General features: G+C 49.5%; 2 protein-coding genes across 2 annotated transcripts in view; one reads left to right on the forward strand and one right to left on the reverse strand.

Annotated features, from left to right (window-relative positions):
* OLFML2A (olfactomedin like 2A) overlaps positions 1 to 15,761 on the reverse strand; it is a 30,477-nt gene extending 14,716 nt beyond the window's left edge. Inside the window, exons 1-2 of the mRNA XM_038549388.1 lie at positions 15,633 to 15,761; positions 5,691 to 5,954 (exon numbers count right to left, since the gene is read on the reverse strand). Of these exons, the coding sequence (XP_038405316.1) occupies positions 5,691 to 5,954; positions 15,633 to 15,761 (393 nt within the window). The remainder of the gene's footprint in view (positions 1 to 5,690; positions 5,955 to 15,632) is intronic.
* A 5,830-nt stretch (positions 15,762 to 21,591) lies between these two features.
* Positions 21,592 to 26,844, forward strand: part of NR6A1 (nuclear receptor subfamily 6 group A member 1) — a 221,878-nt gene continuing 216,625 nt past the window's right edge. Inside the window, exon 1 of the mRNA XM_038549389.1 lies at positions 21,592 to 21,855. Coding sequence (XP_038405317.1) covers positions 21,756 to 21,855 — 100 coding nt within the window. The 5' untranslated portion in view covers positions 21,592 to 21,755. The remainder of the gene's footprint in view (positions 21,856 to 26,844) is intronic.

A 26,844-nucleotide genomic window follows, 5' to 3' on the forward strand; every position in this document is an offset into this window, starting at 1 on the left:
GGCGTCCTAACTTTTTTTTTAAGGAATCTCTATGCCTACCGTGGGGCTTGAACTCACAACCTCGAGATCAACAGTCGCATGCTCTACCAACTGAGCTGGCCAGGCCTCTGGACAAGGTCTGAACAACTTTTTGTCTTTGTCTTATAAAATAAGAAACTGCAGCCTAGGTGAAGTGACTTGTCCAAAGCCACCCATTTGTTAAATGGTGGGGCTGGTGGTAGAACCCAGATTGGTATAAGCCAAAACCCCTTTGCTATTGTGCTTTACCCGCTTGTGTCCAGATGGGAAAACGGAGGCTAAGAAAAAGGGAAGAGCTTGCACAACAAACAGGTCAGTGACAGATACTGTGTCGCGTCGCCCTTGTCTGGCCCAGGGCTCCTCCCTGCAGCTGCCCCTCCTCTTCCTCTCTCCACCCTGTGTCATTAGGACATGACCTTCCCTCCAGATGGCCAAGACGCCAGTGAGTGTCAGAGAAACCATGGCACAAGGGGCTGGCTGGGAAATCAGCATCCACCGGCTTCTCGAGAAGGGCAGTTCCTCCCACTTACCCTCTCGCATGGCCCCACTCTGAGCCCTGCAGCATTTCTCAGGGTTTGAGCAGGCCAGCGTGCCTGTTTGGCCCTGGCCAGCTGTTTCCAACACAGTTTTACTCCCACTCTCCCAGGGGTGTTCAAACTGTTTGAAGCCAGGGAGCCTTTCTTTGAGTAGACATTAATCAGTAAAATGGAAAAAGGGAGTGGAGAAGTCTTATGGAGGCAGGGATTGGACCTTGAGTCTTGTCTGCTCCCCTGTAACCTTGCTCAGACCCTGAAGAGTTACTCAATGCCCCTTGTGAAATGAGACAATAGGGCTGTGGTAAGGAACACTAGTGTGTGGACAGGGCTCAGCACAGAGTGGACACACAGCAAATGCTTTGTGAGTATCAGCAATAACGATACCATTCCACGGGGCTATGGGGGATCCTCCCAGCTTCACTCTGTTGCCTTCATGGCTACCCAAACTGGCTATCTAAAACACAGGTTTGACCCTGCTAATAACTTGCCATGGCTCCCCACAGCTCATGTGTGGCTTTGCACCTCCTAAACCTGGCATTGGAGCCCTCCATGGTCTGCCCCTGCATCCTCTCTTTTTTTTTTTTAAGATTTTATTTATTTATTCATGAGAGGCACAGAGAGAGAGAGATTGAGAGAGAGAGAGAGAGAGAGAGAGAGAGAGATTGGCAGAGACACAGGCAGAGGGAAAGCAGGCTCCATGCCAGGAGCCCGACGTGGGACTTGATCCTTGGATCTCCGGGATCACGCTCTGGGCTGAAGGCGGCGATAAACCGCTGGGTCACCGGGGCTACCCCCCCCTCCCCCCGCATCCTCTTTGACCTCAGCAAAGGTTTCCTCTGGGCCAGGCACCAAGGACAATGAGGACTAAGACACAGCCTTCACAATCCTTCACGGGCTATGAAAGAACAGGGAGAATCAGAGAGGCTCTCAGACCATTAACGACTGGGTGCAGACCCTGTCTAGGAGCAGATGCAGATTAGTGAAGTATGCCAGGAGGGAGTTTTGCTTGAGCTGAGCTCTGCAGGAAGAACATAAATTAGGCAAAGATGGCAGGACAAGGGCATTCCAGGCCAAGGGAACAGCTTGTGCAAAGAGCCAGAGGTGTGAAGAGACATGGTGTGTTGGGATCACGCTACTCAGAGTGCGGTCCGCAGATTAGCGCCAGTCCAAGCTACTTGTTACTGAGCTGTGATAAAATAGTTGCCAAAAGCGAGAGTAGACTTTTGTAAACTCTCAGGCCTCTCTGACAGAGAAATTTTTTTATCTGTTGACTCTACTAGTAAAACATTGGACTTGTATTTTACATGCCTGTTTTTGTTTCATTTTTCTAATACTTCATTTTTATGGCACTTTCCAAAAGTGCTGATTCTAGTTTTTAAAAAATTAGTCCTTCACCACAGATAATTTGGGAAGCCCTGTGTTAGAGGAATTGACAGGTGGCTAGTGGCGCTAGAGCAGAGAGAGGGCAGGGAGCCATCCTGGGCCACATCTATTCCACTTGCTCTCACTCATAATGCTCTCCTTTCTTCTCTACCTGAGGGACTCCTACTCATCCCTCATAGCCCAGCTCTTTTTTTCTTTTAAGATTTTATTTATTTATTCATGAGAGACACACAGAGAGAGAGAGTCAGAGATGCAGGCAGAGGGAGAAGCAGGCTCCATGCAGGGAGCCCGACGCGGGACTCGATCCCGGGTCTCCAGGATCACACCCCAGGCTGAAGGTGGCGCTAAACCACTGAGCCACCAGGGCTGCCCTCAAAGCCCAGCTCTAATGGGGTGCCTGGGTGGCTCAGTTGGTTAAGCGTCTGACTTAACCAACTTGGTTTGGCTCAGGTCATGATCCCAGAATCCTGAGATAGAGCCCCACATCGGGATCCCTGCTCAGTGGGGAGCCTGCTTCTCCCTCTCCTGCTCCTTCTGCTTTGCTGTCTCTGTCAAATACATACATAAAATCTTAGAAAAAAAATCTGTTTCTAAAAAAACAAAAACAAAAAAAAAAAAAACAAAAAAAAACCAAACCCTCCTCTGGGTTCCCATGGTCCCTGGGAAATCAGTGAGTCCCAGCACCAGTGACCAACTATTAGAGTTAGGAGCTATGTCCCCAAGAGACTGGGGATTCCTCAAGCGTGGGGCCATGTCTATCTAGTTCATGTCCAGAAGGAAAAGGAATGAAGAGATAGGTGAAAAGCATGCACCTGCCACCTATCTCCCCAAAAGTGTGGCTCTAGAATCCTCTCCCTCCTACTCAGAGTCATGCAACTAAGACCAAATCACAGCTTGAAGTTGAGTTCTTAGCTTGAAGGAAAGGGCTAGGGTAGAGATAAGGGGACACGGGTGTGCCCTGCTTCCCCTCCTCCATAGGCTTCCCTTAACCTCCTCTCCTGGGGGCTGCCCATAGAGAGCCTCCTGCTGAGGCAGGAGGAGCCAAATCTAATGGGAGGGGCCTCAGCCCTGTCCCACACTGCCTCTAGCCCCTTCTCTTGGGGTTCTCTGGTTACCTCTCAGGTACCTGCCCCTGCACCTACCATATGAATGAGACAGAGTATCTTCTCTTCCTTCTACAACACCACCTGATGAGTCACTCCCATTGCTACCCCACTCCAGTCCTATAAGGCTGAATAAAAACCACAATGGCTGCTGTGCACTGGAAAGACCTAAGGGACAATGGGCTCCAGGCTAAGAGCTGCCTAGGGACCCCTTCCATGGGCAAGGAGACATAGCAGGGAATTCTTGAGTTCAAATCTTAGTGCTGCCAGTTTCTTGCTGTGAGACCTTAGGCAGGTCACAATCCCTCTCTGGGCCTCAGATTCCTCCACAAGCTGCGACCAAAAGTTCCCTCACCAAAGGATCGTGGCAAGGATTAAATTAGCCAGAATTTATGAAAAGGTTTTGTGTATCCTTGTGTAAACTATACTTACAACTTAGTTATTGAGAAGTGGACTTGAGCAGAAGCTGGATTTTTTTCCTATAACTGAAGACTGACCTATAGCCTCACTGCCTAGAGTTTGCAGGGTCTTAGTAAGGCCCCAGGGAGATAGTGTGGTCCAGGAACTGGAAGGTTAAGAGAGAACTTGGCTTAAAATTCAAACTTATGCCAACTTCAAGAGTTTTGTGATCCATTTAGTTGCTATAAAAATAAAACTAAAGTTAAATTTAAAGAAAACAGTTTTAGGGGCACCTGGGTGGCTCAGTCAGTTAAGCATCTGCCTTTGGCTCAGGTCATGATCCTGGAGTCCTGGGATTGAGTCCCTAAATGGGGTCCCTGCTGAGCGGGGAGTCTGCTTCTCCCTCTCTCTCGGTCCCTCCCTCAACTGCTTGGGGACACTCTCTCATCAATCAATCAATCAATCAATCAATCAGTAAAATCTTTTTTTAAAAAATAAAACACCTTTAGCCAAATGTTGGAGACAATTTTTCAGGGGTCTCTTGCTTTTCTGCATGTCTTGCATGCAGAGGCACTGACTATCTTTGTTCCAGGACATCTTGTTGTATAGGGAACAGCCTTGAAACACAGAGAGAGAGTGTTTCCCTCCAGAGTAGGGAAGGCGTGTTCAGTGCCCATTATAAAAAATTCGGATTCTCTGAGCTTGGGGCTCCACTCCTGAAAAATACCCCAATCTGTGTGCGCAGGTGCTATCTGGTCTTCACTGTGTCACCCTATAGGAACTGGTGCTGGGAGAATCAGCTCAAGAAAATGTAGGTACTCCGGCTGCTATGAGTAATAAAGTCCTTTGTCTCTGACCCAGCAGGCTTGTGTCTTCTGCCAGCATCCATGAAATTGGCTGGCTAACTTGTTAGCTTACAAGTAGGGTGACATCTCAGTCAATTTCACAGTTCTTGATACCAAAAAAGGCAAAATGGATGCTCATATGTTTGGAAGAAATTCTACAAGAAAAGGATACTGTCAAAAGACACCAAAAATCATCTAGTCCATTACAGAAAGGAAGAAAGGAAAACAAGGTGGTTTAGAACACATGCTTTGGATACAGCAAGATGTGGTTCAAATCCCAGCCTCACCAAGCACCGAGCTGGGCATGTTATGAATTGCACAAAGGTGTCTGGCTGGCTGTGGGACTGTGATCCAGCCTGCGCAAGCCTATTCAAGCACGGGTCCTAGTGGCAGGCCCTGGCCTGGGTCTGTGTTGCCCAGAGGTGGTGCTTCTTTCTGATCTGCCTATAGAGGTGGCTAGGGGTAAGGTAAGCATAAAATCCATATAAAAGTATGGTATAGACCAAAGGCTACATGCCATTATGTGAGAGCTTGGGCTAGTTACCTAACTTCTCCAAACCTCAGTTTTCTTGCCTATACAACGAGAGCAGTGATCGCACATTTCAGACTGGTTTAAGAATTCAGAGGAAAAAGGTGTGTCAAAAGAGTTTACCATAACATTTGCCATGCAGGTGGTGCTTGAATATGCTAGATGTTCTTATTACATTAAAAACAATAAAATGCTACAAACTTTAAAATTTAAAATACTATCTTCAGGTACCAACAGATGAACTGGCTTGGGTAAAATACAGTACAGTGAACTTGATGACAAAAGATTATTGCTTACTTTCTGTTTTCCGTACTCCACCAAAGGCATGACCTTTGTCTAGTTGCCTCCTATGTCCCCAGAACTACTGCCTGCCTAGCTGGTAGGAGGTGCTCTGTAGACATAAAACAAGTCTGCATGAACAAGCCTGCATTTTGCAGATCCGCCAGAGCTCAGCATAAGCTAGCCCAAGAATGCTGCCTCCATCACTTACTGGCTAGTCTTTTTTTTTTTTTTTAAAGATTTTATTTATTTATTCATAGAAACACAGAGAGAGAATGAGAGGCAGAGACACAGGCAGAGGGAGAAGCAGGCTCCATGCAGAGAGCCCGACGTGGGACTTGATCCAGGGTCTCCAGGATCACGCCCCGGGCTGCAGGCAGCCCTAAGCCGCTGTGCCACCGGGGCTGCCCTACTGGCTAGTCTTGAGCAAGAAGTGGCTTCCCCTCAGGGAGCCTCTGTTTCCTCCCCTGTGAAATGGGATAAGAGCGGCACCTACCCAGAGTGTGGATTTTCTGTTGGAAGGACAGCCTGCCACCAAGCCCATACTAGGTACTCATCCAGGAGGCGTTCCCTCCTTTCCCTCCTGCACAAAGCCTACCTTGAGGAGCTCCGGTGCCTGCTTCTTGAGCTTCTCCATCTTCCACTCGTTCTCACAGGGATTGAGCGAGGAGGGTGGTGCTGTGCAGGAGCAGCGGCAGTCCGTTCCCGAGCTCACTGTCTCCACAGTGTAGTAATCTTCTACCCGGGCCTGCCCGCTGCGCACGCGGCTGCAAGCATCCTTGCTCAGCGGCCGCATGATGCACTTACAGCGGCAGTCAGAGCCCTCCGAGGTCATACGCACCTGCTCCGTGTCACCAAACACCTGCAAAAGGGACTCAGGTGAGCCAAAGGCCAGTGCTGTGGTGAGGAAGAGGGTAGAGAAGGAGCCAGAGGGGACAGGCAGCAGAATCTAAAGTCACTGGCCTTGGTGGACAGGGTTACAGACAGCTGAGGGGCTAGCAGCCCTTTCGAGGAAATAGAGTGCAGTAGCTTTAAGGTAATAATACTAATGCAGATATTATTGACCACCTCAAAAAACCACTGGCTATTCCTCAGTACTTAAACATAGAATTGGGGCGCCTGGTTGGCTCAGTTGGTAGAGCATGCAACTCTTTATTTTTTAATTTTTTTCTTTTTTTAAAAAATATTTTATTTATTTATTCATGAGAGAGAGAGAGAGACAGAGACAGAGACACAGGCAGAGGGAGAAGCAGGCTCCATTCAGTGAGCCTGACGTGGGACTCGATTCCAGGTCTCCAGGATCACACCCTGGGCTGAGGGCAGCGCTAAACCACTGAGCCACCTGGGCTGCCCAGCATGCAACTCTTGATCTCAGGGTTGTGACTTTGAGTCCCACATTGGGCGAATAGATTTCTTTCTTTCTTTCTTTCTTTCTTTCTTTCTTTCTTTCTTTCTTTCTTTCTTTCTTTCTTCTTCTTCTTCCTTTCTCTCTTTCTTTCAAGATTTTATTTATTTATTCATGAGAAACACAGAGAAAATGGTAGAAACATAGGCAGAGGAAGAAGCAGGCTCCCTGTGGGGAGCCTGAGGCAGGACTCAATCCCAGGTCCCCGGGATCACGACCCAAGCCAAAGACAGATGCTCAAACACTGAGCCACCCAGGTGCCCGAGAGATTACTTAAAAAACTTAAAAAATGTTTCAGGGGCCCCTGGCTGGCTCAGTTGGTTGAGGATCCCAACTTTTTTTTTTTTTTTTTTTTTTTTATGATAGTCACACACAGAGAGAGAGAGAGAGGCAGAGACACAGGAGGAGGGAGAAGCAGGCTCCATGCACCGGGAGCCCGATGTGGGATTTGATCTCAGGTCTCCAGGATCATGCCCTGGGCCAAAGGCAGGCGCCAAACCGCTGCGCCACCCAGAAATCCCGGATCCCAACTTTTGAACTAAGATCTGTGAGTACCACGTGGAGTGGGAAGCCTACTTAGAAAAAAAATCGGGCAGCCCGAGTGGCTCAGCGGTTTAGCGCCACCTTTGGCCCAGGGCGTGATCCTGGAGACCCAGGATCAAGTCTCACGTCGGGCTCCCTGCATGAAGCCTGCTTCTCCCTCTGCCTGTGTCTCTGTCTCTGTCTCTCTCTCTCTCTGTGTGTGTGTGTGTCATAAATAAATAAATAAATAAATAAATAAATAAATAAATAAATAAAATAAAAGAAAGCTTAAAAAAAATCTTAGGGGTGCCTGGGTGGCTCAGTGGGTTGAGCGTCTGCTTTCAGCTCAGGTCATGATCCCAGGGTCCTGGGATGAAGCCCTGCAATGGGATTCCCTGCTCAGCGGGAAGTCTGCTTCTCTCTCTCTCTCTATCACCTGACCCTGCTCGTGTTCACTCTCTCTTTGTCAAATAAATAAATAAAATCTTTTTAAAAATCATAAAAAACACAACCAGGGAATTACCAATTACCATAGGACCTAATAGTTCTACCTAGAAGTGAAGACAGGTATTCAAAGACTTGTACGTGAATATTCAAAGGAGAATAATTCACAGTAGTCACAAGGTGGAACCAACCCAAATGTCCATCAACTGATCGATAAACAGAGGTGGTGTATCCCTACAATGGAATATTACTGAGTCACGAAAAAGAACAGAGTACTGACACATGCTACAACACAAATGAACCTTGACAACATTACACTGAGTGACAGAAGCCAGAGACAATGGGATCCCTGGGTGGCACAGCGGTTTAGTGCCTGCCTTTGGCCCAGGGCGCGATCCTGGAGACCCGGGATCGGATCCCACGTCGGGCTCCCAGTGCATGGAGCCTGCTTCTCCCTCTGCCTGTGTCTCTGCCTCTCTCAGTCTCTCTCTATCTCTCTGTGTGACTATCATAAATAAATAAAAATTAAAAAAAAAAGAAGCCAGAGACAAAAGGCCACATGTTTAAAAAAAAAAAGGCCACATGTTATATGACTCCATTTATTCATATCCAGAATAGGCAAATCCACAGACAGAAAGCAGATTCGTGGTTGCCAGGACTTGGGAGGGGGAAAATGGGGAGTGACTGCTTCATGGGCATGGGGTTTCCTTTTGGAGTGATGAAAATGTTCTGGAACTAAGTAATGGTAATGGTTGCACACATGGTGAATGTACTAAGTGCCACTGGATTGTGCACTTCAACATGGTTAAAACGGTAAACGTTATGTGTAGTTTATCATGATAGTAAAAGATATGAATGAAGACCTTTCATTGGGCATCTATTACATCCCAGTTTTCATATGCATCACACCCTTTAATAATACCTGTGTATGCGGGGGCCTAGTTACCTCCAAAGTCCTTACCCTGGCCTTCACAGCCTATGTGAGCTGAGTGCCTCCCCCAAATCCTTCTCATGCCACCCTTTCCTTCCTTTGGGTCACTCCACTCCAGCCTCAGGACCTTTGCAGATGTGGTACCCTTATTCTGAAACCCTTAACCCCCTGATATTCTCTTGGCTCATCCCCTCATGTTACTCACACAGCACCTCCTCTGAGAAGCCTTTCTAGACTACTCCCTTCCCCTTACTCTTTGTCCCCTTATCTGGTGGCTTTGCTTTTCCTTATTATATCTATTATTATCTGAGTTTTTTTAAAAAAGATTTTACTTATTTATTCATGAGAGACACATAGGGAGAGGCAGAGACATTGTCAGAGGAGAAGCAGGCTCAAAAAAAAAAAAAAAAAAAAAGGAGAAGCAGGCTCCCTGCAGGGAGCCCGATGTGGGACTCGATCCCAGGACCCCGGGATCATGACCTGAGCTGAAGGCAGATGCTCAACCACGGAGCCACCCAGGTGTCCGCCATCTGAAGTATTATATCTGTGTTTGCTTATTTTTCCCTATTCTACTGAAGGAACCATTGGCGACAGGGACTTTGTCTAGTTCTCTCCTGTACCACAGAATGGTGCCTGCCTGGCCCATAATAGTTGCCCTGAAAATATATGTTGGATCAATGAGCCTGCATTTTGCAGACATGCTAGAGCACAGGGCTAAGAGCATGGCGTCTGCGGCCTGAGTGAGTAGCTGTGAGATGGTAGTGCCACTCCCCTAGCTGGCTCAGCCAGCCCATCCTGGGCTCCAGGCTCTGGGGATACAGCTCTTCATGGCTCAAGCAACAAACACCCAGGCCTCACGGGTACTCAGCTTGCACTGGAGCCAGAGGAATTCAGGTGAATTCATGGCTCCGTCAGGCTTTCTGCCAATCCCAGTGCCCTGGAGTGTCCCAGGATCCTCTGGGGAAGGGGCCATAGGTACTCCATTTCTGTTCTGAGCTGTCAGACACCTGTTTGAGCCTCTTGCCTCTGTTGGATCCTGGGTGACAGCTGGAAGTACAGAAGAAATAGATTGAGGTACATTCTTTTTTTTTTTTTAAATATTTTATTTATCTATTCATGAGAGACACAGAGAGAGGAGAGGCAGAGCCACAGGCAGAGGGAGAAGCAGGCTCCACGCAGGGAATCCGAGGTTGAGGTACATCCTTGAGCAGATCTGCTATGGGAGAAGCCAGCAGAGTGGACTCTGAGAGCACAGAGGAAGACACCCATACAAACTTCTCTGGGAGGGCACCCTTGGGGGACGTCTCTAAGAAGAAGGACATTCCAGAGAGGGCAAATCAGATAAGTAAAGATTAAAAGGGGGCAGCCTGGGTGGCTCAGTGGTTTAGCGCCACCTTCAGCCAGGGCCTGATCCTGGAGACCAGGATCGAGTCCCACATCGGGCTCCCTGCATGGAGCTTGCTTCTCCCTCTCCCTCTGCCTGTGTCTCTGCCTCTCTCTCTCTCTCTCTCTGTGTCTCATGAATAAATAAATCTTAAAAAAAAAAAAAGATGAAAAGGGGCATGACACTTGGGGGCCTGGAAGAGGTTTGCTCTGGCTGGTGCTTGCGGGGACCCTAGGGTGGCAGGAGGTTAGGCTAGGGGTGGCAGAGACCAGCTCATGGAGAACACTGACAGCTGGCTGAGGATCTTGGCTTCTTCCTGAAAACACTGGGGAGTCATGGAAGGGCTTTAAGCAGGTGAGAGCCAGGCTCAGAGCTGCATTACTGGAAGCTCACTTGGGCTGCTTCGTGGATAGATGGTGGATGGAGGAGGCAAGCCTGGGGCACAGAGTGCTGGAGGAGACACCTACTGAGAACTCACAATGTGCTTGGGAAGCATGGGGCAGTGGTTAGGCTCACGGCCATGGGCCACCTACAGCTATGTGTCTTGAGCAGATTACTTAAACTCTGTGCCTCAGTTTCTTCATCTATAAAAGGAGGCTACCACTAGTGTCTACCCAACAAAGGACTGTGTGAGGAATGAGAGACGGGATACCAGGAATACGCTCGGTCCAGTGCCAGGAGTCCACAGCATAGTGTGTATATTGTAGCTGTTATTATTACTAACAATGTTCCTGAAAGGGGGTTGTTTATGGGCTCGTTTCTCCATGTGGATGAAGTGGTAGATACTCTTAGCAGTGTCCTACAGACAAGACCACTGAGCCTTGGAGCCATCAGATGACTTGTTTGAGGGGATTAGAGCCCAGTGTGGGTAGACTTCCATTCTCCTGGGGGATGAAGAAGGTGGAGAAGGAGGAAGCTATGGGTGGAAGCTTTGTCCTGGGCCCTCTGTGGGTGGGGTATACGCTGACACTACAGGGTGATTCTCTCCTGCCTGTGACTGCTGACAGCAAGGCTAGGGGTCCCACATATTCCTTAGATGTTGGGGCCAATGCCTCATGCCTGCCTTCTCTTTGAGACTCCTGGACCCTCTTTCCAGTTCTGACGTGGACCTCTTGTCACCGCTCCCCCAGCAGGCAGATATGGTTGTGCTCTGTGTGGCTGGGTCACAGAGGCCTCCTCCTGGGGACCCATTGATCATCCTAGCGTCCACCCTCACCAGCAGCAGCCTCCATATCAGCCTGCAACATTCTTTCTGTCCTCAGATGAGGTGCTATGTCCGAAGAGAGGGCAGCCAAGGCCCTGACACTGGCCAGGAGCTAGAAGAGGGCCTCTGTTCCCAGCCCAAGCTGCCAGGATCCCATGCAAGGCCCTTCCTCTGGTGATTACTAGAGCCTCTGGTGCCTGACTGGAGGCAGCAAAGCACTGTGATGTGGATCCAGGCCCAGACTCAAACCCCAGCTCCTCCCTTCCCCTGCACGGCTTTGACACTTCTGAGTCTCTGCATCCTCCTCTGTAAAATGGGGAGGATGTTTGCCTCATAAGCTTGTCCTGAGGCTGAAATGAGTCAGTGCATGCAGAGCACCTGGCACCAAACCTGGCACAAAGTAACTGCCATCTGAGTGGCCGCCAAAACCCCTCCCTCATGTCAGCATGTCATTTTCTATCTCTCCTTCCTCTCATCACAATGCCATCTTAAAGAGGAGAAGTCTGAGCATCTGAGAAGATTAGAGGTTTGCCTAGGGTCACTATGAACGGCTTGACTCCAAAAATTTGGTTTACTTGCTGCTCCTTCCATGATTCCCCATCATTAGCAGTGAGGGCTTCTCCAACAACTGAAGTGTGATGAAGAAGAGGGCCTTGGGTTGGGTCACAGGGGACAGTATAGGGCCTGGGGCTCCCACTGGGCCTGGCCTACCCTGCCCTGGGCATAAGGGCTGGAGCTGTTGGGAAGCAGGAAAAGTCCCTGCCTTAGCGCCCCCACCTCTCTCTACAGCCTCACTTAGCACACACTTCTGTCAAAGACCCCAGAAGGGCAGGTGGTTCGAGCTTAAAAACATCTCTAGGTATTTGCAAGGAAATCCTACAATGAGATGGCAGAATCTCTTCAGATTTTTCTGAAGAGAGATGGATAAAGCTGGCCACAGTGGGAAGAGGGGGGTTCAAGTAGTGAAATATTCTAGAAATGAGCAGATTCAAATTGTGTCACTCTGAGGTGGAGTCTTCCCTCTTCTCTCGTGGTCTACCCAGACTTACTAAGAGCCAGTTTCCATATCTTCCTGCAGGCAAAGACCTCTCCTAGAGCCCACTGCCAGCTGGACACCTCCTTGGATGGCACAGGACCCCTAAACTTAAGCCATCCAAAACTGGAACCAGCATCTTTTCTCAACTGATGTCCATCTACCCTCCCACCCAACCCAGATCTCTGAGCCTTCTTTTTACACTGGAAAAACCCTTAGTCATGTTCTTCCATTTCTTTATCCTAAATATCCCCCATCTCTATCTCTGGCTCTCCATTTCATGACCACAGCTTGAGTTCAGACCACATTAACTGCTTCTAGGGAGACAGGAGTCACCTCTCTGCCAGTTTAACCTCTCAAAAGCTCCTCTTTGGTGATCTGTTACTTTCTTGCTCCATGGCTCCCTGTAACTCCATGAGTTCTCAACTGGGGGATGTACCTTGGAATGACCTGGAATGCACGTGGAAAATGCAGGTACCCTGGCCTTAACCCACACTTCTTAACTCGCACTCTCTGGTTTACACAGGCTATCTGGATGCCCACTGAAAGCTGAGATTCCAGGTTTCTCCAAACTCCTCCATTTGACTCTTTTGACCTTCAGTGTTCAAGCCTGTCAAATGGAAGGGGTGGGCGGGGGGTGGGGGGGAAACCACTGAAGCCTCAGAGTGTTGGCAGCAGGGTTGTGTAAGATTCTGGATTTAAGTGCTGGGCATGGCGCTTGGCACAGAGGGTGTTTCTCAGTACTTTGTTCTGGGTGCCCCAGCCAACGGGAATGTTGAGGCAAGAATTTCCCTGTGGAGAGACCCTGCAGGGCCTGCCCAGGCCCTATGCTCTCTGTACAGAAGGAGGACTTCATCATTTGTATCCCCTGTCTGCCCTGAGCCTGTTTTCAATTATAGCTACAGGCGGAAACTCCCAGAGTGGAGGCGCAGCGACACCTAACCCCCAGGGCCAGCTTGGCCTAGAACATCTGATCCAGCCTACAACACCTCTGCCTGCCTGCTTCAGCCTCTCCACTCCCCTGGCCCAGTTCCCACAAGCCTTGGCCTTTCCTCTGTCCTTGGGCCCCTGGTCAGTGGCAGGGATGACCAAAGACCCCCTTCCCCCATCTGGATGCATGGAGGAAGTGAGGCACCAATGGGGAAACTGAAGTAGCAATAGGGAATTCTCAGCCATATTCCAAGGACATACAGCAGAAAGCAAGCTACCAGGTGCCATGCCTGGGATTCATGTAGTTACCTGTCTGTCCATCCCAAATTCCAAGCTGGGCAGTCCCTCAGAGGGGCCAAGGAATCTGTGAACCCCCTCTCCCATTCCCATTGCTGGACAAGCACTTCCCTAGATGAAAACTCCAAGTCCTGTTTAGGAGACCTTGCTATAAACACGAAGTTGAAACATACTGAGCGAGAAGCTGCCTGAGACCACAGAGTTCTGTGGTGAGTACTGGGGTTGAGTGCCCCTTTACCCGTGAAAGTATGGGGCAAGAGGGGGGATTGGACCTCCCAGGAGTAGGAAGCCTGAGGAAAGGGCCAACGTAACCCTTTAGGGCCCTAGATAAGATAGACTACAAGTCCCAGCCCTTGTAGGGCTCTCCCCCTCCCCCACCCCCAAATTGGACAGGCTTGGAGAGGAAGGATGGTTATGGGGGAGGGAGAGGGTGATTATGAAAACAGCTCTCCCCGTAGAGCCAGCAGGAGACCGGCTGTGCTGAGGAATGCAGAGTAAATTCACCCATCACTTGATTTTTATTTTTCCCAGCTGGCTGAAGTGGTGTGGGGTGGGAGGTGTCTGAAGGAGAGCTGTGCTGTGTCCCCCAGCTGCTCCATCCTCCAGACTCTAGGGTATGCCTCCCTACCCCACCAGCTCAAGCTTGCCCTGGGACAACTAAATACACACACACACACACACACACACACACACCCTAGCAAGTGTTTGGCTGACTCACTACATAAACAGGGTATTCTGTTTTCTTTGTCTTTGCTTTGTTTTGAGTGCTAGCCCTCCCCCACAGGCTCTACAGCCCTCTGCATGGCTCAGAGGATGCCCAGGACCAAAGAGTACTCCCAGCCAGAGAAATGGGAGGGGCAAAGCATTGATCAGGTTATGTGGGGTTTTTTGCTCACTCTTCCCCAACCTGAGCTAGGTCAAGGAATCCAAGAAGGTCCTGCACAGAAAGGAAGTTGGCAGACATTTTCAGATGGGGTGACGCCAAGAGGCAGGTAGTGACTTGCCCAAGGTCACACAACCAAAGAACAACAAAGGGCCAGAACCCAAGTTTTTTGAACCACAAGCTAGTGACTTCTCTATACACCCTATTTCCCACATCTGTAAAATAGGAATGATACTCATTCCCTTCTTGTCTATGGAGCACATGGTCAGGACTGCAGCTCGCCTGCAGCTCATACCCAGAGCTGGATCTTCAGGATGTGGGTCTGTGGGTGCCCAGTGCTCACATACTTACCATGTGGCTAGTGACTTCTGCCCTTTACCTTGCCTGCAGACAGTGCAGCCTCACCTTCTACCCAGGTAAGAGGCGGGAGAGACATCAAGAAAAGCCACTCTTTTGCTCCTATGCTCCACAAGCAGGGTTCTACCTTATTCCTGCCCCTCATTCATTCCCAGTCCCCTTCTCGTCCTTACTGGGTCATTTCCAGAACACCCTCAAAGGGTCCCTTCTCTGACCAGCTATTTTGGGTTCCCCTAGTAAGATTTCATACCTACAGCATGATTTATTGGGCACTGACTAGGTACCAGGTGTGGTGCTAAACATTTTCCAGGCATGACCTAGGTAAAGATCACCAACTGCAGGAAGTGGGAACTATTATTATTCCCATATTTACAAATGAGTAAAGGGAGACTATTACATATTTACAAATGAGTAAAGGGAGAGATAAAGGCCCAAGGTCACCCAGCTGAGAGGTAGAGTGGAGATCTGAATTCAGGGCTGCTTGACACCGGAGCAGATCCTTTTAGCTGCAACTGAGAAGAGCTCAGGTCCCTTCTGGAAACGCAGTGACCTCCAGAGGGTGCATGAGATCCCTGGCAGGACTACCAGAGGCCAGGCGAGTGGTCAGCGCACTAGGTTTATTGGGTGGGAACTCTGGGTCCTCAGCATGGCCCGAAAGCCTTGGCTTAGGGTCTGTTGCAAACCTGGGAGTCCATGGGTAGCAGTTACCCAGGGGTCTGCCCCATATGGGGCAGCGTCCCATGGAAGCTTTGAGCCAGATTTCCACACTGCCCCTGCCCAGCGCTCCAGGGAATCGCTTCCCTAGGGTAGGGACTGCATCTCTTGTCTGCATCCCCTCCAAACTCCCAGGGTCCCGACTTCCTGGCCCTGGGACTCAGTGCTGATCTCCTCTCTGCACTGGCCTAGGTCCCAGAGCCTTCCTGAGACCACAGTCCCAAGTGCCCCTAGCGTCTCCATTGCTCCTTCCACCACGCGCTCCTCTCCCTGCGTGGTGGCCTCGAGTGGCTTCTGTGCTGAGCCCGTCGGGTCTCCCCTCTCCCGCTCCTCGGCTCCTGGCCCCACACCCTACGGGGTCCGCACCCCCGCCACAGCGCCCCCTCGCGCCCGGCTCCCCGCGGCGCTGAGCCCGGGTGGGAGAGCCGCGCCGTACCTTACTGTCAGCGCGCACCCGGCCGGCGCGCGGCGGCAGCAGCAGCAGCAGCAGCACTGGCGGCAGCAGCAGCAGCAGCAGGGGCCGGGGCCGGGGCCGGGGCCGGGGCGGGAGCGCGGCCACGGCCATGGCGGGATGCGCACGGTGGGCACACGCACAGCTGAGCGCGGAGGCCGGGCGGCGCGGGCAGCACTGCGAGCTCGGCGCGGCAGCCTGCAGAGCCCGCGCGGCGCGCCCCCCGCCCGGCGCCCCCTCCCGCGCGGCCGGGGGCGGAGCCAGGCTGGAGGGGGCCTCCCGCCATTGGGCGGCTCCCCGAAGGGCATCCCTGCGAGGACACCGAAAAGGGTCTTGTTCCGACCCAGAGTCCGGTTCTAGGAGAGGTGCGTCCTTGGGCGTGTCCCTTCGCCTCTTTGAGCCTCAGTTTCCTCACCTGGAAAGTGGGGGAAATAGTGCTTTCCTTTTGGAATGGTTGTGAAGTTCAGACGAGTGACGTTTCCAGGGCCTGCGAGCCCTTGAGCTCTCCCAACAGCCAGACCCCACCGGCTCTGCTTCCCTGACGGCTCAGACCCCCCTCTCGCGCTTGTTTCTTTTCCTCTTCCCTCCAAAATTCCTCCCGTCGCCTCCCGGCTAAACTCCAGTAGCTCCTGCCGTTCAAACTCCCGCCTCCCATCCTCAGGAGGGAGCGCTTCATTTCTTCTGTTCCCAGGCAGAAAAATTTTGAAAAGAAGCCGCCTCCGGTCGTCACTCAGGTTCCCTGCCCATCCCCTCGCTCCAGGACCGTCTCGCTTGGGAGGTGGCTTGTTGAGGTCCTTTGTTGAGGTCCTCGGGAGCTCCTGCAACCACACCCAAGGCGGCACCTCTTTACTCTTCCAGAATCAACAGCTCTTGTTCATGCCTCCTTCTCAAACCCTCTCCTCTCTTGGTTTCCCCGTGTTACCTTTTGCTGGGCTCCTTCGCAGTCACTTTGCAGGTCCTTCTACCTCTGCACCCCAGGGTGCCAGCTGGCCTTCTCTGACCTCTCAGCACTGACTCTGTAGGTGACCATCCCCTGATCCCATGACAGTTCCCACCCGTGTCTGTTTACCTGCCCTTGTAAACTTCAACTGCTCAAAAAAAGAACCTTCAATTGTGCCCCAGATGCTCTACGTTACTGCTACTCTCAAGCACATCCCCCCTAATGCATATTCCTTCCCCTGTTCATTTTCTTCTTAGAATTTATCACTCTATGAAACTTTCTGGTATGTGTGTTTCCTTGTGTCTTTTATGCCTTCCCTTGTGGGAGAGATGTAAGTCAACAGTGCACATCCCTCGTGCATGAAAATGCTAGCTGAGTAGTCTTGAAGTGTGGTTCCAGGACCAGCAGCCTCAGCACCTCAGCACCACCTGGAAACTTAGAAATGCAAATTCTTAGGCTCTACCCCAGATCTCAGGAAGCAGAAACTCTAGGGGATGGGGCCCAGAAATCTGTGTGTGTGTTTTTTTAAGATTTTATTTATTTATTCATAGAGAGAGAGAGAGAGAGAGAGAGAGAGGCAGAGACACAGGCAGAGGGAGAAGCAGGCATCATACAGAGAGCTTGATGTGGGACTTGATCCAGGGTCTCCAGGATCACACCCTGGGCTGCAGGCGGCGCTAAACCGCTGCGCCACCGCGGCTGCCCAGAAATCTGTGCTTTAACAAGCCCTCCAAAGGATTTATAGTTTGAGAACTACTACCCTAGCACAATGTCTGGTACCCTCTAACTCTGAGCTGCATTAACAAGTCATGTGCAGCAGGTGTTCAGTACAAATTAGCTTCTTTCATGACTAGAAATCTTGGGACATGTCAAAACCAGGGCTGGGTTAGTATAAAAAATAAATATGGGGTGTGTGTATGCTTTTTTAAAAAAAGATTTTATTTATTTGAGAGAGAGAGCGCACTCAAGCATGAGTAGGGGGAGGGGCAGAGGAAGAAGCATATTCCCTGCTGAGCCAGAAGCCAGAGGATGCAGGGCTTGATCCTAAGACCCTGGGATCCTGACCTGAGTAGAAGGCAGAAACTTAACCAACTGAGCCACCCAGGTACCCCTGGTGTGTGTTCTTATGTGCATAGAATACCTGTGAATGGACACACAATAAACCAGTATGGTGGTTACTGCTCAGAAGGGAAGAAACTGTTAGGAAACAGAGTAAGGAGAAAGCTTTACTTTTCATTGAATACTTTTTTTTGCATTGGGAATTTTGTAATGTGTGTCCTGTCTATTCAAATAATAGACAAAAAGGACTTACACAGAACTTCACAGAGGTTCCGTTTCCCAGACCTTTGTCCTCATGCAGCCTGGCTCTGACTCTCTGGCTGGGATCTGGAATTTCTTCCACAGAAGAAATTGCCCCAGACTCTGCCCTGTGCTGGCTGTTCCACAACATGGCCCCATCATCTCTGCTTTCTTCCTTTTCACCCTTCTCTCCAACTCCTCTTTCCCTCAGCAGGCACATCACAAATGGATTCTCTCAGTTCCCACTTGGCCTTGGGACCTTTGCATATGCTGTTCCTTCCTCCTGAAATTCTCTCTGCTGTCTTACTCACTCCTACTCATCCTTCCCATCTTATTTCAATGTTTCATATCCCAGAAAGCTTCCCCTCATCTTCACCCCCAACCAAAATGAACACACATCCCCCTATCACACATTCCCACAGCACAAGGAACTTCTAGGTGTGTTCTCACTCGCGGAACTTATGTGCACTCATGGGTTTGTGTGGTTATTTGATCTGATTAGTGTCTGTCTCCACCACCATTGGGCAAAGCCCTCACGATGGGGCTCAAACCTGCTTTGTTCTTAACTGTACCCCTGTTTTGTCCTGTTCCTCTGTCTGCCTGTGGCCTCAGGACTACTCCCCTGAAGATCCCTCCTCATCCTTAAATATTTTCCTCCTTTCCAGCACTTCTGTCAGGAGTCCTGCCCACGATGAGAATCTTTTCCATTTGTCTTTCTGAGCCTGTTTCCTCATTTGTAAACCGGGGGAAAGTACTGACTTCTCAGGATTGTTAGAGTGTGGGGGACACTATAGGGAAAAGGTCCCATAGTAGTTGCCGGACACATGGTAGGTGCCTACCTCATAGGACTCTGTATGTTTAGGACAGTGGCTGGGGTCTCAGTACATTGTCATTTCCCTCACTTTTCTCAGTTTCATGGTAGTTAACGCTTCCCAAGGAGCATTTTCAGAGAGGTGAATGGGAATTAGGATAGCTCTTTAATATCCCATTTATCAGGCCAAGCCTTATATTAATGGCTTTGCATGCATGATGTTAATTCTTGTAAAGATCCTGTGAAATAGCCACTATCATTATTTTCCCTTCCTCCCCTTAGAAACCAGGACATTGAGGCTTAGAAGTAACACTTAGCCCAAGGTCACAGTTACTAAGTAGAAAAGTCTGATTTGTTTTATTCATCCTTTCACCCACTTAGCAATTATTTGTTGTGTTCAGGCTCTGTGCTCAGCACTGGGTTATAATGATGAGGGAGAGAATAAAGGGATTGGACTAGTCAGATCTAGAGAAGCTTTTTAGGAGGAAGTGGCAACAAAGCTGGAGTGAAGGAAGAGGATGAGTTGCTTCCAAGGGTTGAGTATTTGGCTGCATTTTTGGGCCTATCTCTGAAGGTCAACTTGGAATCTGTCCACCACTGAAACCTCAGGCTTTCAGGAGGTTTCTGCAGGGCCACTTAGCCTTTGAATGGATCTCCAGGGATGGGGACCTCACTACCTCCAGAGGTTCGTGATAGGAAGGGAAGTTCTGTAAGGCCTAGGAAAGCCACAATGTCCTGACACATTTTAGAACTCAGAGCTGAGGGTATGACCCAGAGGATCCATCTCTTCTGCCCTTCTCCCCCTCACACCACACTAAACTTCTCCCTTGCTCTTGGGCTGGGAAATGGTAGTAGGGAAGCAAATAGAGGGGATCTAGGTGTCCCCTCATGGGAAGTATTTAAAAAAGTGTCCCCGAGGACATATTTAAACAGGATCTTGAAAGATGAATGGGAGTTTGGGAGTGGGTTGGGTGAAACCAGCAGAGTTCCAGCTTGAAGGAGCCAAGGTTCAGGTACTGATGTCTGACACACTAGGTTTGGAATCCCCATTAGTGCTGGGTGACTTCATCAGTGTATCACGGAGACAATATTGGAGCTACCTCATAGAGCAGGTGTAAGATTTAGACAACACAGTGTTAACTTAAATCTCCCAGGAAATGGCCAGCACAGATGAAATATATGGTACAGATTAATCAATGTTGGTAAGAACAGCCACCTTCAAAGTGCAAGGAAGTTTTGCAAAATATCCTGTGTAGCAGGTGAGAAATGTGTGGAGTCAGACAAGGCAGGAGTGTAAATGCCAGGATAAGGATTTTTATTTATTTTTATTTTATTTTTGAAAAGGTTTTATTTATTTATTCATGACAGACACAGGGGGAGAGAGAGAGAGAGAGGCAGAGACACAGGCAGAGGGAGAAGCAGGCTCCATACAGGGAACCCGACGTGGGACTTGATTCTGGGTCTCCAGGATCGCGCCCTGGGCTCAAGGCGGCGCTAAACCACTGAGCCACCCGGGCTGCCCAGGATAAGGATTTTTTAAAAATTAAGCAAGGAATGACAGATGAACCAATGGATTGCTAGGGCGGGATAGGGGGGTGGTGAGGAAAGGGCAGCCATGAGGGAACTGTGGCATGACTCCGCAGAGCAGAGGCGGGCAAAGCACCAGAGTTCTTGTTTTTGTCTTCAAGCAGGCCAGGTAGGGCTGAGTTAGACCTGGGGCGGCAGCCACGTTAAGTCCTTCCCCGAGAGGGTCGCCGAGGGCGGACACCCGGGCAAGCCCAGAAGCTGGTGGCTGCGCGCCACCTGGTGACTGCAGGAGGTACGGCTCAGCCGAGAGCAGGGGACCGCAAAACCCGGCACTTTGCTCTTGGGGAAACTGAGGCGGGGATGCCGGCGGGGGTGGGTGGGGCTTGTGATCTTCCATTTGAACCCTCGTCCCTATTCTAACCCCATTTTACAGATAGGGTAACCGAGGAGAAGGGAGGGCGAATAAGGCTGGGCAAGGAGCTTCTCACGCGGAAGGGTTCATGAGACTAACAGTCAAGCGCCAGTTTCTTTAAAGGCATCCATGGGGGCAGCCCCGGTGGGCCCCGCGGTTTGGCGCCGCCTTCAGCCCAGGGTGCGATCCCGGAGACCCGGGATCGAGTCCCGCGTGGGGCTCTCTGCATCGAGCCTGCTTCTCCCTCTCCCTCTCTCTGTGTCCGTCAAGAATAAATAAACAAAATCTTAAAAAAAAAAAAAAAAAAAGGCATCAATGGCCTGGAGCTTTGCCATTCCGTTGGGCAGGGGAAATGAAAGAGGAGGAAGAGAAACCGTAGTCTTTCCCGCCCACCCGGAGGTAAAAGGCTTTTAAGAGTACCCCGGGAAGCGGAGTTTTATAGATTCCATTTGCATACGAACGCGGTCACCTGGAGTCAAACCCCAGCCCTTTAATCTCTGGTCCAATTTGTCCCCAAGGCGCGGAGGAAGTCCCTCGTGAAGATCCCCAAACTCTGCCCCCTAAGCCCCGCCCACAGGGCTGGGCTTCACTGCACGTGCTCACCCGGCTCCTTCGCGATCCGCCCCTAGGAAAGACTCATTATCTAGGTGGGGGGGGGATACGCGATTCGTAGGGAACTTTGATATTGGAAAAATCAAATAAAGAGAAGGCGCTGATTTGTCAGACTCTTTAAATTTCACCAGAAGTCTTTATCACGGCTTGTGACACTGGCAGGCCTTGGCCTTCGCTTCCTAGGGCTGCTTATCCTGTCGCTCACCCCTGCAGTTGGTGCGGTCCCGCGTGGCGAGCCTCGCCAGGCGCACTTCAATTCCCAGCGTGCCCCGCAGGCCCGTGCGTGGCAGCGGCGCGTGACGTCGGGGGAGGGAGCTGGCCAGTGCTGAGGGGGCGCGGCGCGGAGGGGCGCGGGGCCGGGCGGCTCGGGGCCCAGAGAGCGCCGCGGCCGGGAGCCCGCCGGCCCCTGACAGCCTCCTCCCCCCCGGCGGACGACGGCGACGATCAGGACGAGGGCGCCGGTCATGGCGGAGCAGCGAGCCGAGCGCGGGCCCTGAGCACCGCCGCATGGAGCGGGACGAACGGCCGCCTAGCGGAGGGGGAGGCGGCGGGGGCTCGGCGGGGTTCCTGGAGCCGCCCGCCGCGCTCCCTCCGCCGCCGCGCAACGGTGGGTGAGGGGCGTGCGGAGCCCGGGTCCGGGAGGGACCGACTGCCTGTCTCTTGCCCCGGGGGCTCCCCCAGTTCTCAGCCGACTCTCCGGGAAGCCGTGGCGGCTCTGGGTCTCCTCAGCGTGGACCTTCACCCCGGTTCCCTCAGCGCGGACCCTCTCCTACATGTGGACCCTCCCCCCTCCTCCCCGGTCCCCCTCAGCACGGACCCTCCCCCTGCCCGGTTCCTTCCACCCGAACCTTCGTTTCCTCCTCCCCCCGTGTCCCCTCAGTGCTGGCCTCCCCTCCCCCCGTCCCCTGTGCGCGAATCTTCCTCCCTCCCCCCAGGTCCCCTCAGCGCCGAGCCCTCCCCTTCCTCTGGGTCCCCTCAGCGCGGACCCTTCCCGCCGCCCCCCTCCCCGCGTCCCGTCCGGTCCCGTCAGTGGGGGCTTCTCCTCCTCGGTCCCGTGTGCTCACAGCCTCCCCCCTTCTCCTCTCGGAGGGTCCCTTCGGCGCTCTCCCCTCCCCCCGGCACCTCGGCGCCCTCCCACGCGGGTGCTCCCTCCCCCTGCGGACGCCACACCCTCGTCCCGTCGGTCTCTGTGCCCTCACCTTTCTGCAGCTCCTTTCCTGCTCCTCTCTAGTCCCGCGCCTCCCATGCCCCCCCCCCCCGCCCCCGCAGGCACCGCGAGCCTCCACCTCAGTCCCGACCCCTAGTTGGTTAGCTCCCGGCTTAACGCCTCCTTGTCGGACTTCTCGGTGGCTGCTTCACACCCCGTTCCTCTGCTCCCGCCTCCGCCGGTGCTCAGACCCCCTTCTCTGCTGGCTCACATCTCTGGCCCGACCGGGCCCCCGGGACACCTGCCTGTGTCCTTTCTCCCTCCGGCCCGTACCGGTCCGTGCCCGCCCGAGCTCAGCTCTCCCCTTCCCTTTCCCGGACCCCGGCGCAGAGAATTCCTCACCTGGCCGGGCCCTTCCTCTCCCAGTCTCCCCCTTCCCCCACGTCCGGCCAAGTCCTCGGGTTCCTCCGGGCGAACTCGCCCTCCTCCCCCCCCCCCCACCCCCCCACCCCCCTCCGGCTCCCTCCCTCTGCGGAGTGTTTTATTTGTATCTGTTTGATATTTTCCTCCTCGGTGTTTGCCGCGGAATGTTTTTATTGGTAACGTGTAAGGAGCTTTTGTGAGGTCGTAAAAGGTGAACTTTTGAACTTGGAAAGCGCCCTGGAGCAATTAGCGCAGGCGATAGCCCCGGGAGGCCTGCATTACAAAGGGTGCTCGCACCGGCAGGCAAACGCTCCGGCTGCAAACCCGATTTATTTATTTATTTGCCCTGCCTTCCACCTTTCACATCTCATTTCCGAATAAAGGGCAGGCTCTCGGAGATCCGCGCCTCCTCCCCTCTCTGCGCCATAAACTCGCAATTCTCTGAAAGATCTAGGACGGAACAGTGTCTAACAAGTAACAGATTTCAAATTGAATGCAAACACCCAGGACAGTTAGGAGGCACTAAAAATTAATTGCTTCAGCAAGAAGTTTCTCAATCAGGACAGTGACCTGGCAGGTGTGAGGAAAATAACCTGAAAATAGGTCATTTAGGCGCTCAGTTGTTGAATGAATGAAGAGTTACAGAAGGGGAGAGAGAGATCTGGGGTAAATCTGCGCCTCCTTGTACTTACAGACTCATCAGACATTTACTGTTAATTCAGTAGATCCGGTATTTTTACCAGTTAGGGGAAAAGTCTGTTTAGAAGAGAGCCTGGTTAACTTCACTTGATGTTGCTGACCAAATAGTGGTATGTTTTAAAAGCCCTTGTCCTTTTTTAAGATGTATGTGCTGTGTGGTATCTAGGTGGCTGGCAGTCCCGTGGGATGTCTTTGGAGAATAATTTCTGAATGTGAACATGTTTGAGATCAATAAAATTCCCGTGTCACAAAGGAGGAGGCTGGAATCCATTGAGGGTAGAAGACAGTATCATAGGAACAAAGGATTTCTTTAATGCTTTTGACTTTTAAAGCTTATTAAGTAAAGATTTGTTTTGATATTGATGTATGAACGTTGTAAATCCTGATCCAATATTTACGCTGATTTTTTTTTTACCCAACCTGTATCTATTTTATAGACCATATTAAATACATATATTTTCATAATGTCTTTCTACATGTGTGTACTTCCTGTAGCACCTGTGCATAACCTGTAGATGATCGATTTTACTGCAGACATTTACTTTCAATTCTACTTGAGAATGTTGTAAGGGAAGCCTAGGAACTGCATTTGCTATTAATTATTCATTAGTACATTTTAAAGAACTCAGTGGTAATTTTAACTCTTAATCAAATTTCCCATTCATAGTCTCATTTCCTCAATTGGTCAAAACCATTTAAAAGAATGTTATCGAACATTCCATTTAGGCCAAGGTGGCGTTAATATTTTACATCAGTCCATTTTAGTGCAACAAATATTTCCTTTTTGCTGAAAACACAGTGGGACTTTGGGCAGTTTGATGGGCTTAAAAGAAAATACAGGAAACATTAGACTGTTGTGGGATGTCTTATTTTTTCAGTATAAAAACGAGTATTGTATACTACTGTTTTACGATTTATCACAGAAGAATTACCAAAATAGAAAAAGTTAAAAGAAAGTTTACCTTTGGAATGGTGGGGACTTCCCCCCCACCTTTTATACTTAGTAATATTTTTCTCCAAAAGTAAATGAGACTGCTTAAGTTCTAAGCAGAGGAAATGAATTCTCCTGACTTTTTATCCAAAGACTGATACCCATTTTGTATGAAATATTTGCAATAGATAGCTATCTAGATATAGGAAGTCTTTTAGTTTGTGTCATGATGAAATTAACTGGAGGTGGAATTTTAGAAATGTTTTCCTGCCAGAAACGCCCTTGATGCCGAATTTACGGTCTTGTAGATGTTTTTAGTTGCTAGTAGTTGTTTTTGATGCACCATAACTCTTTCAGGAATTTCATGTGCTGGCTGTGCTAGATATTTTCAGTTGTTGCTGTAGGTTTTCATAACAAACACGAACTCATTTAGTCATAATAGAGGACTGCTCGCTTTTTGGGGTTTCAAAGGAAGATGAATGATTTGAGGAAGTATATGCTGGCTTACATTTGTTGTATTTTAACAGAATGAAGTAGTAGTCTTTTAGATATTTTAAGTAGAAGAAAGGTTATAAGCCATTATTAGTAATTAAAAGCATGTTTTATGTAACTATACTTTAGAGGAGATGGGGAGAAATTCGCTAAATAACTTGAAGCCTTTTTCCTGCATGACTGTGTCATGCAAATGTTTATCCCTGAAAATATGATATTTTCGATTACACTAACTTTTCAGTTCTGTGACTTTATTATTTTATTTTATTTTTTAGTTCTGTGACTTTGAAAGTTAATTCTGAATCCCCTCAGAATTTTCTACTTTCATTGGAAAAAAAAAAAAAAAAAAGCATACTGGGGTACTGTTGTGTATACAAATGGGACACAGGTATTTTTTAGTAAGTTCCACGACTTCCAAAGAACACTTAAAGGCAACAATGAACTGATTCACTGGTGATTTTGAGCAGCTGAGGTGCGAGATGGCATTTCTGATCTCATTTCACTATCCACCAAAATCTTTGTGAGCATTTCTGTTCCTTGTAATGAAAATATGGTTGTGACATGCTTCATAATCTTGTTATTCTGAATTCCATAGCAAAAAGGTGTGTGGATGCATGTGTCTGTGTTAGCATGTTAAAGGAAGTTCAATGGGGAGGATGAAGGGGAGCTAATGAAAAAAAAACTGCTGGTAGATTTCCTAAACTATTCCCAAATCGTGCATTTTCAAATTTTATTCATAATTTCTTGGTTTCTCATTTTTTCCACTTTCTCCTGAGGTGGTGGGGGCAAAGGTAAAAAAAATAAGCTTTAGAGTAAAATAATTTTAGGTTAGCGGAGAATAGGGGTTAGAAATGCCAACTGCTACTGTGATATTGATAAAGAAATTTCTTATACCACTTGTAGTATAAAAGTATTGTAGTGCTTGTTGTGCAAGTTGCCTTAAATTACTAATGAATGTTTGTGTGTTTGGGGGCCCGGGACTGTGTGTGTTCATCTTGTATTAAGACACTATCATTTTGTTTTTATAATTAGGTAGATATTTATTGGTTTGTGCTGAACAGTTTAGTCCGTTGATGAATTGTCTTGAGATCACAACCTCTGGCTTCAGAATTTCAAAAGCCAGGGATAGCTCCTTCCATATCAGGAGACTTCGTGTTCAACAAGCTCATTTAGGTCTTGCGGCCTTGTCATAATTTTTGGTTCTTGTATTTACTTTTGTGTTATAGCCAAGTTAAAGGACACTTTGTTTCAGTTATTTATTTTCATGTATATAATTAGGTTGGAAGTTAAATTTGTAAAGATGCCTTTTAAGAATAAATTCTACATTTTTGGTCAAATCTATTCTTTTAAAGTAGGGCAATAAAAATGCCTTATTTTGTGTGAACCAATCACCTTATATGTGAAAAAGGGTCACAGAAAAATTAAAGTTCTGAATCAACAGTTAAACAAAATTTGCATTTCTGCAAAAAAAAAAAAAATCCTTGAAACAATTTTAACAGAGGGTAGCTGCTGAATATGCCCAAACAAACACCTAATTCTTTGCAGTTCTTTGAGCGTATTTCCAAAACCAAGATTTTGTAAAAGAAAGTGTTTTGTTTGGAACTTTTTAAACTTTTTTGTTTCAAACTTTTGTATTCTTAAGGTCGGCTTTTTCCTGACTCAGGTAATTTCTTATGGGTTTACTGATGCCTTTGATAACTAGAGTTCAGAAATATCAGAATTATTAAAAGTCGGCAAGAAGTGCTGAGCAGGTAATTGATTTTTAGGTGTTGAGCCCCTGTTACAGCCAAAGTTTTGGATTCATCTGAGCTTAACCTTAGAAAAAAAAATCTGGGTGTAACTTTGATATATACATTATTACTAGAATCAAGGCTGGTATTTATTGCTTGTTTTCCAACACAGCT

Source organism: Canis lupus, chromosome 9 (genome assembly GCF_011100685.1).
Source record: "Canis lupus familiaris isolate Mischka breed German Shepherd chromosome 9, alternate assembly UU_Cfam_GSD_1.0, whole genome shotgun sequence".
Classification (NCBI taxonomy): Eukaryota; Metazoa; Chordata; class Mammalia; order Carnivora; family Canidae; genus Canis; species Canis lupus.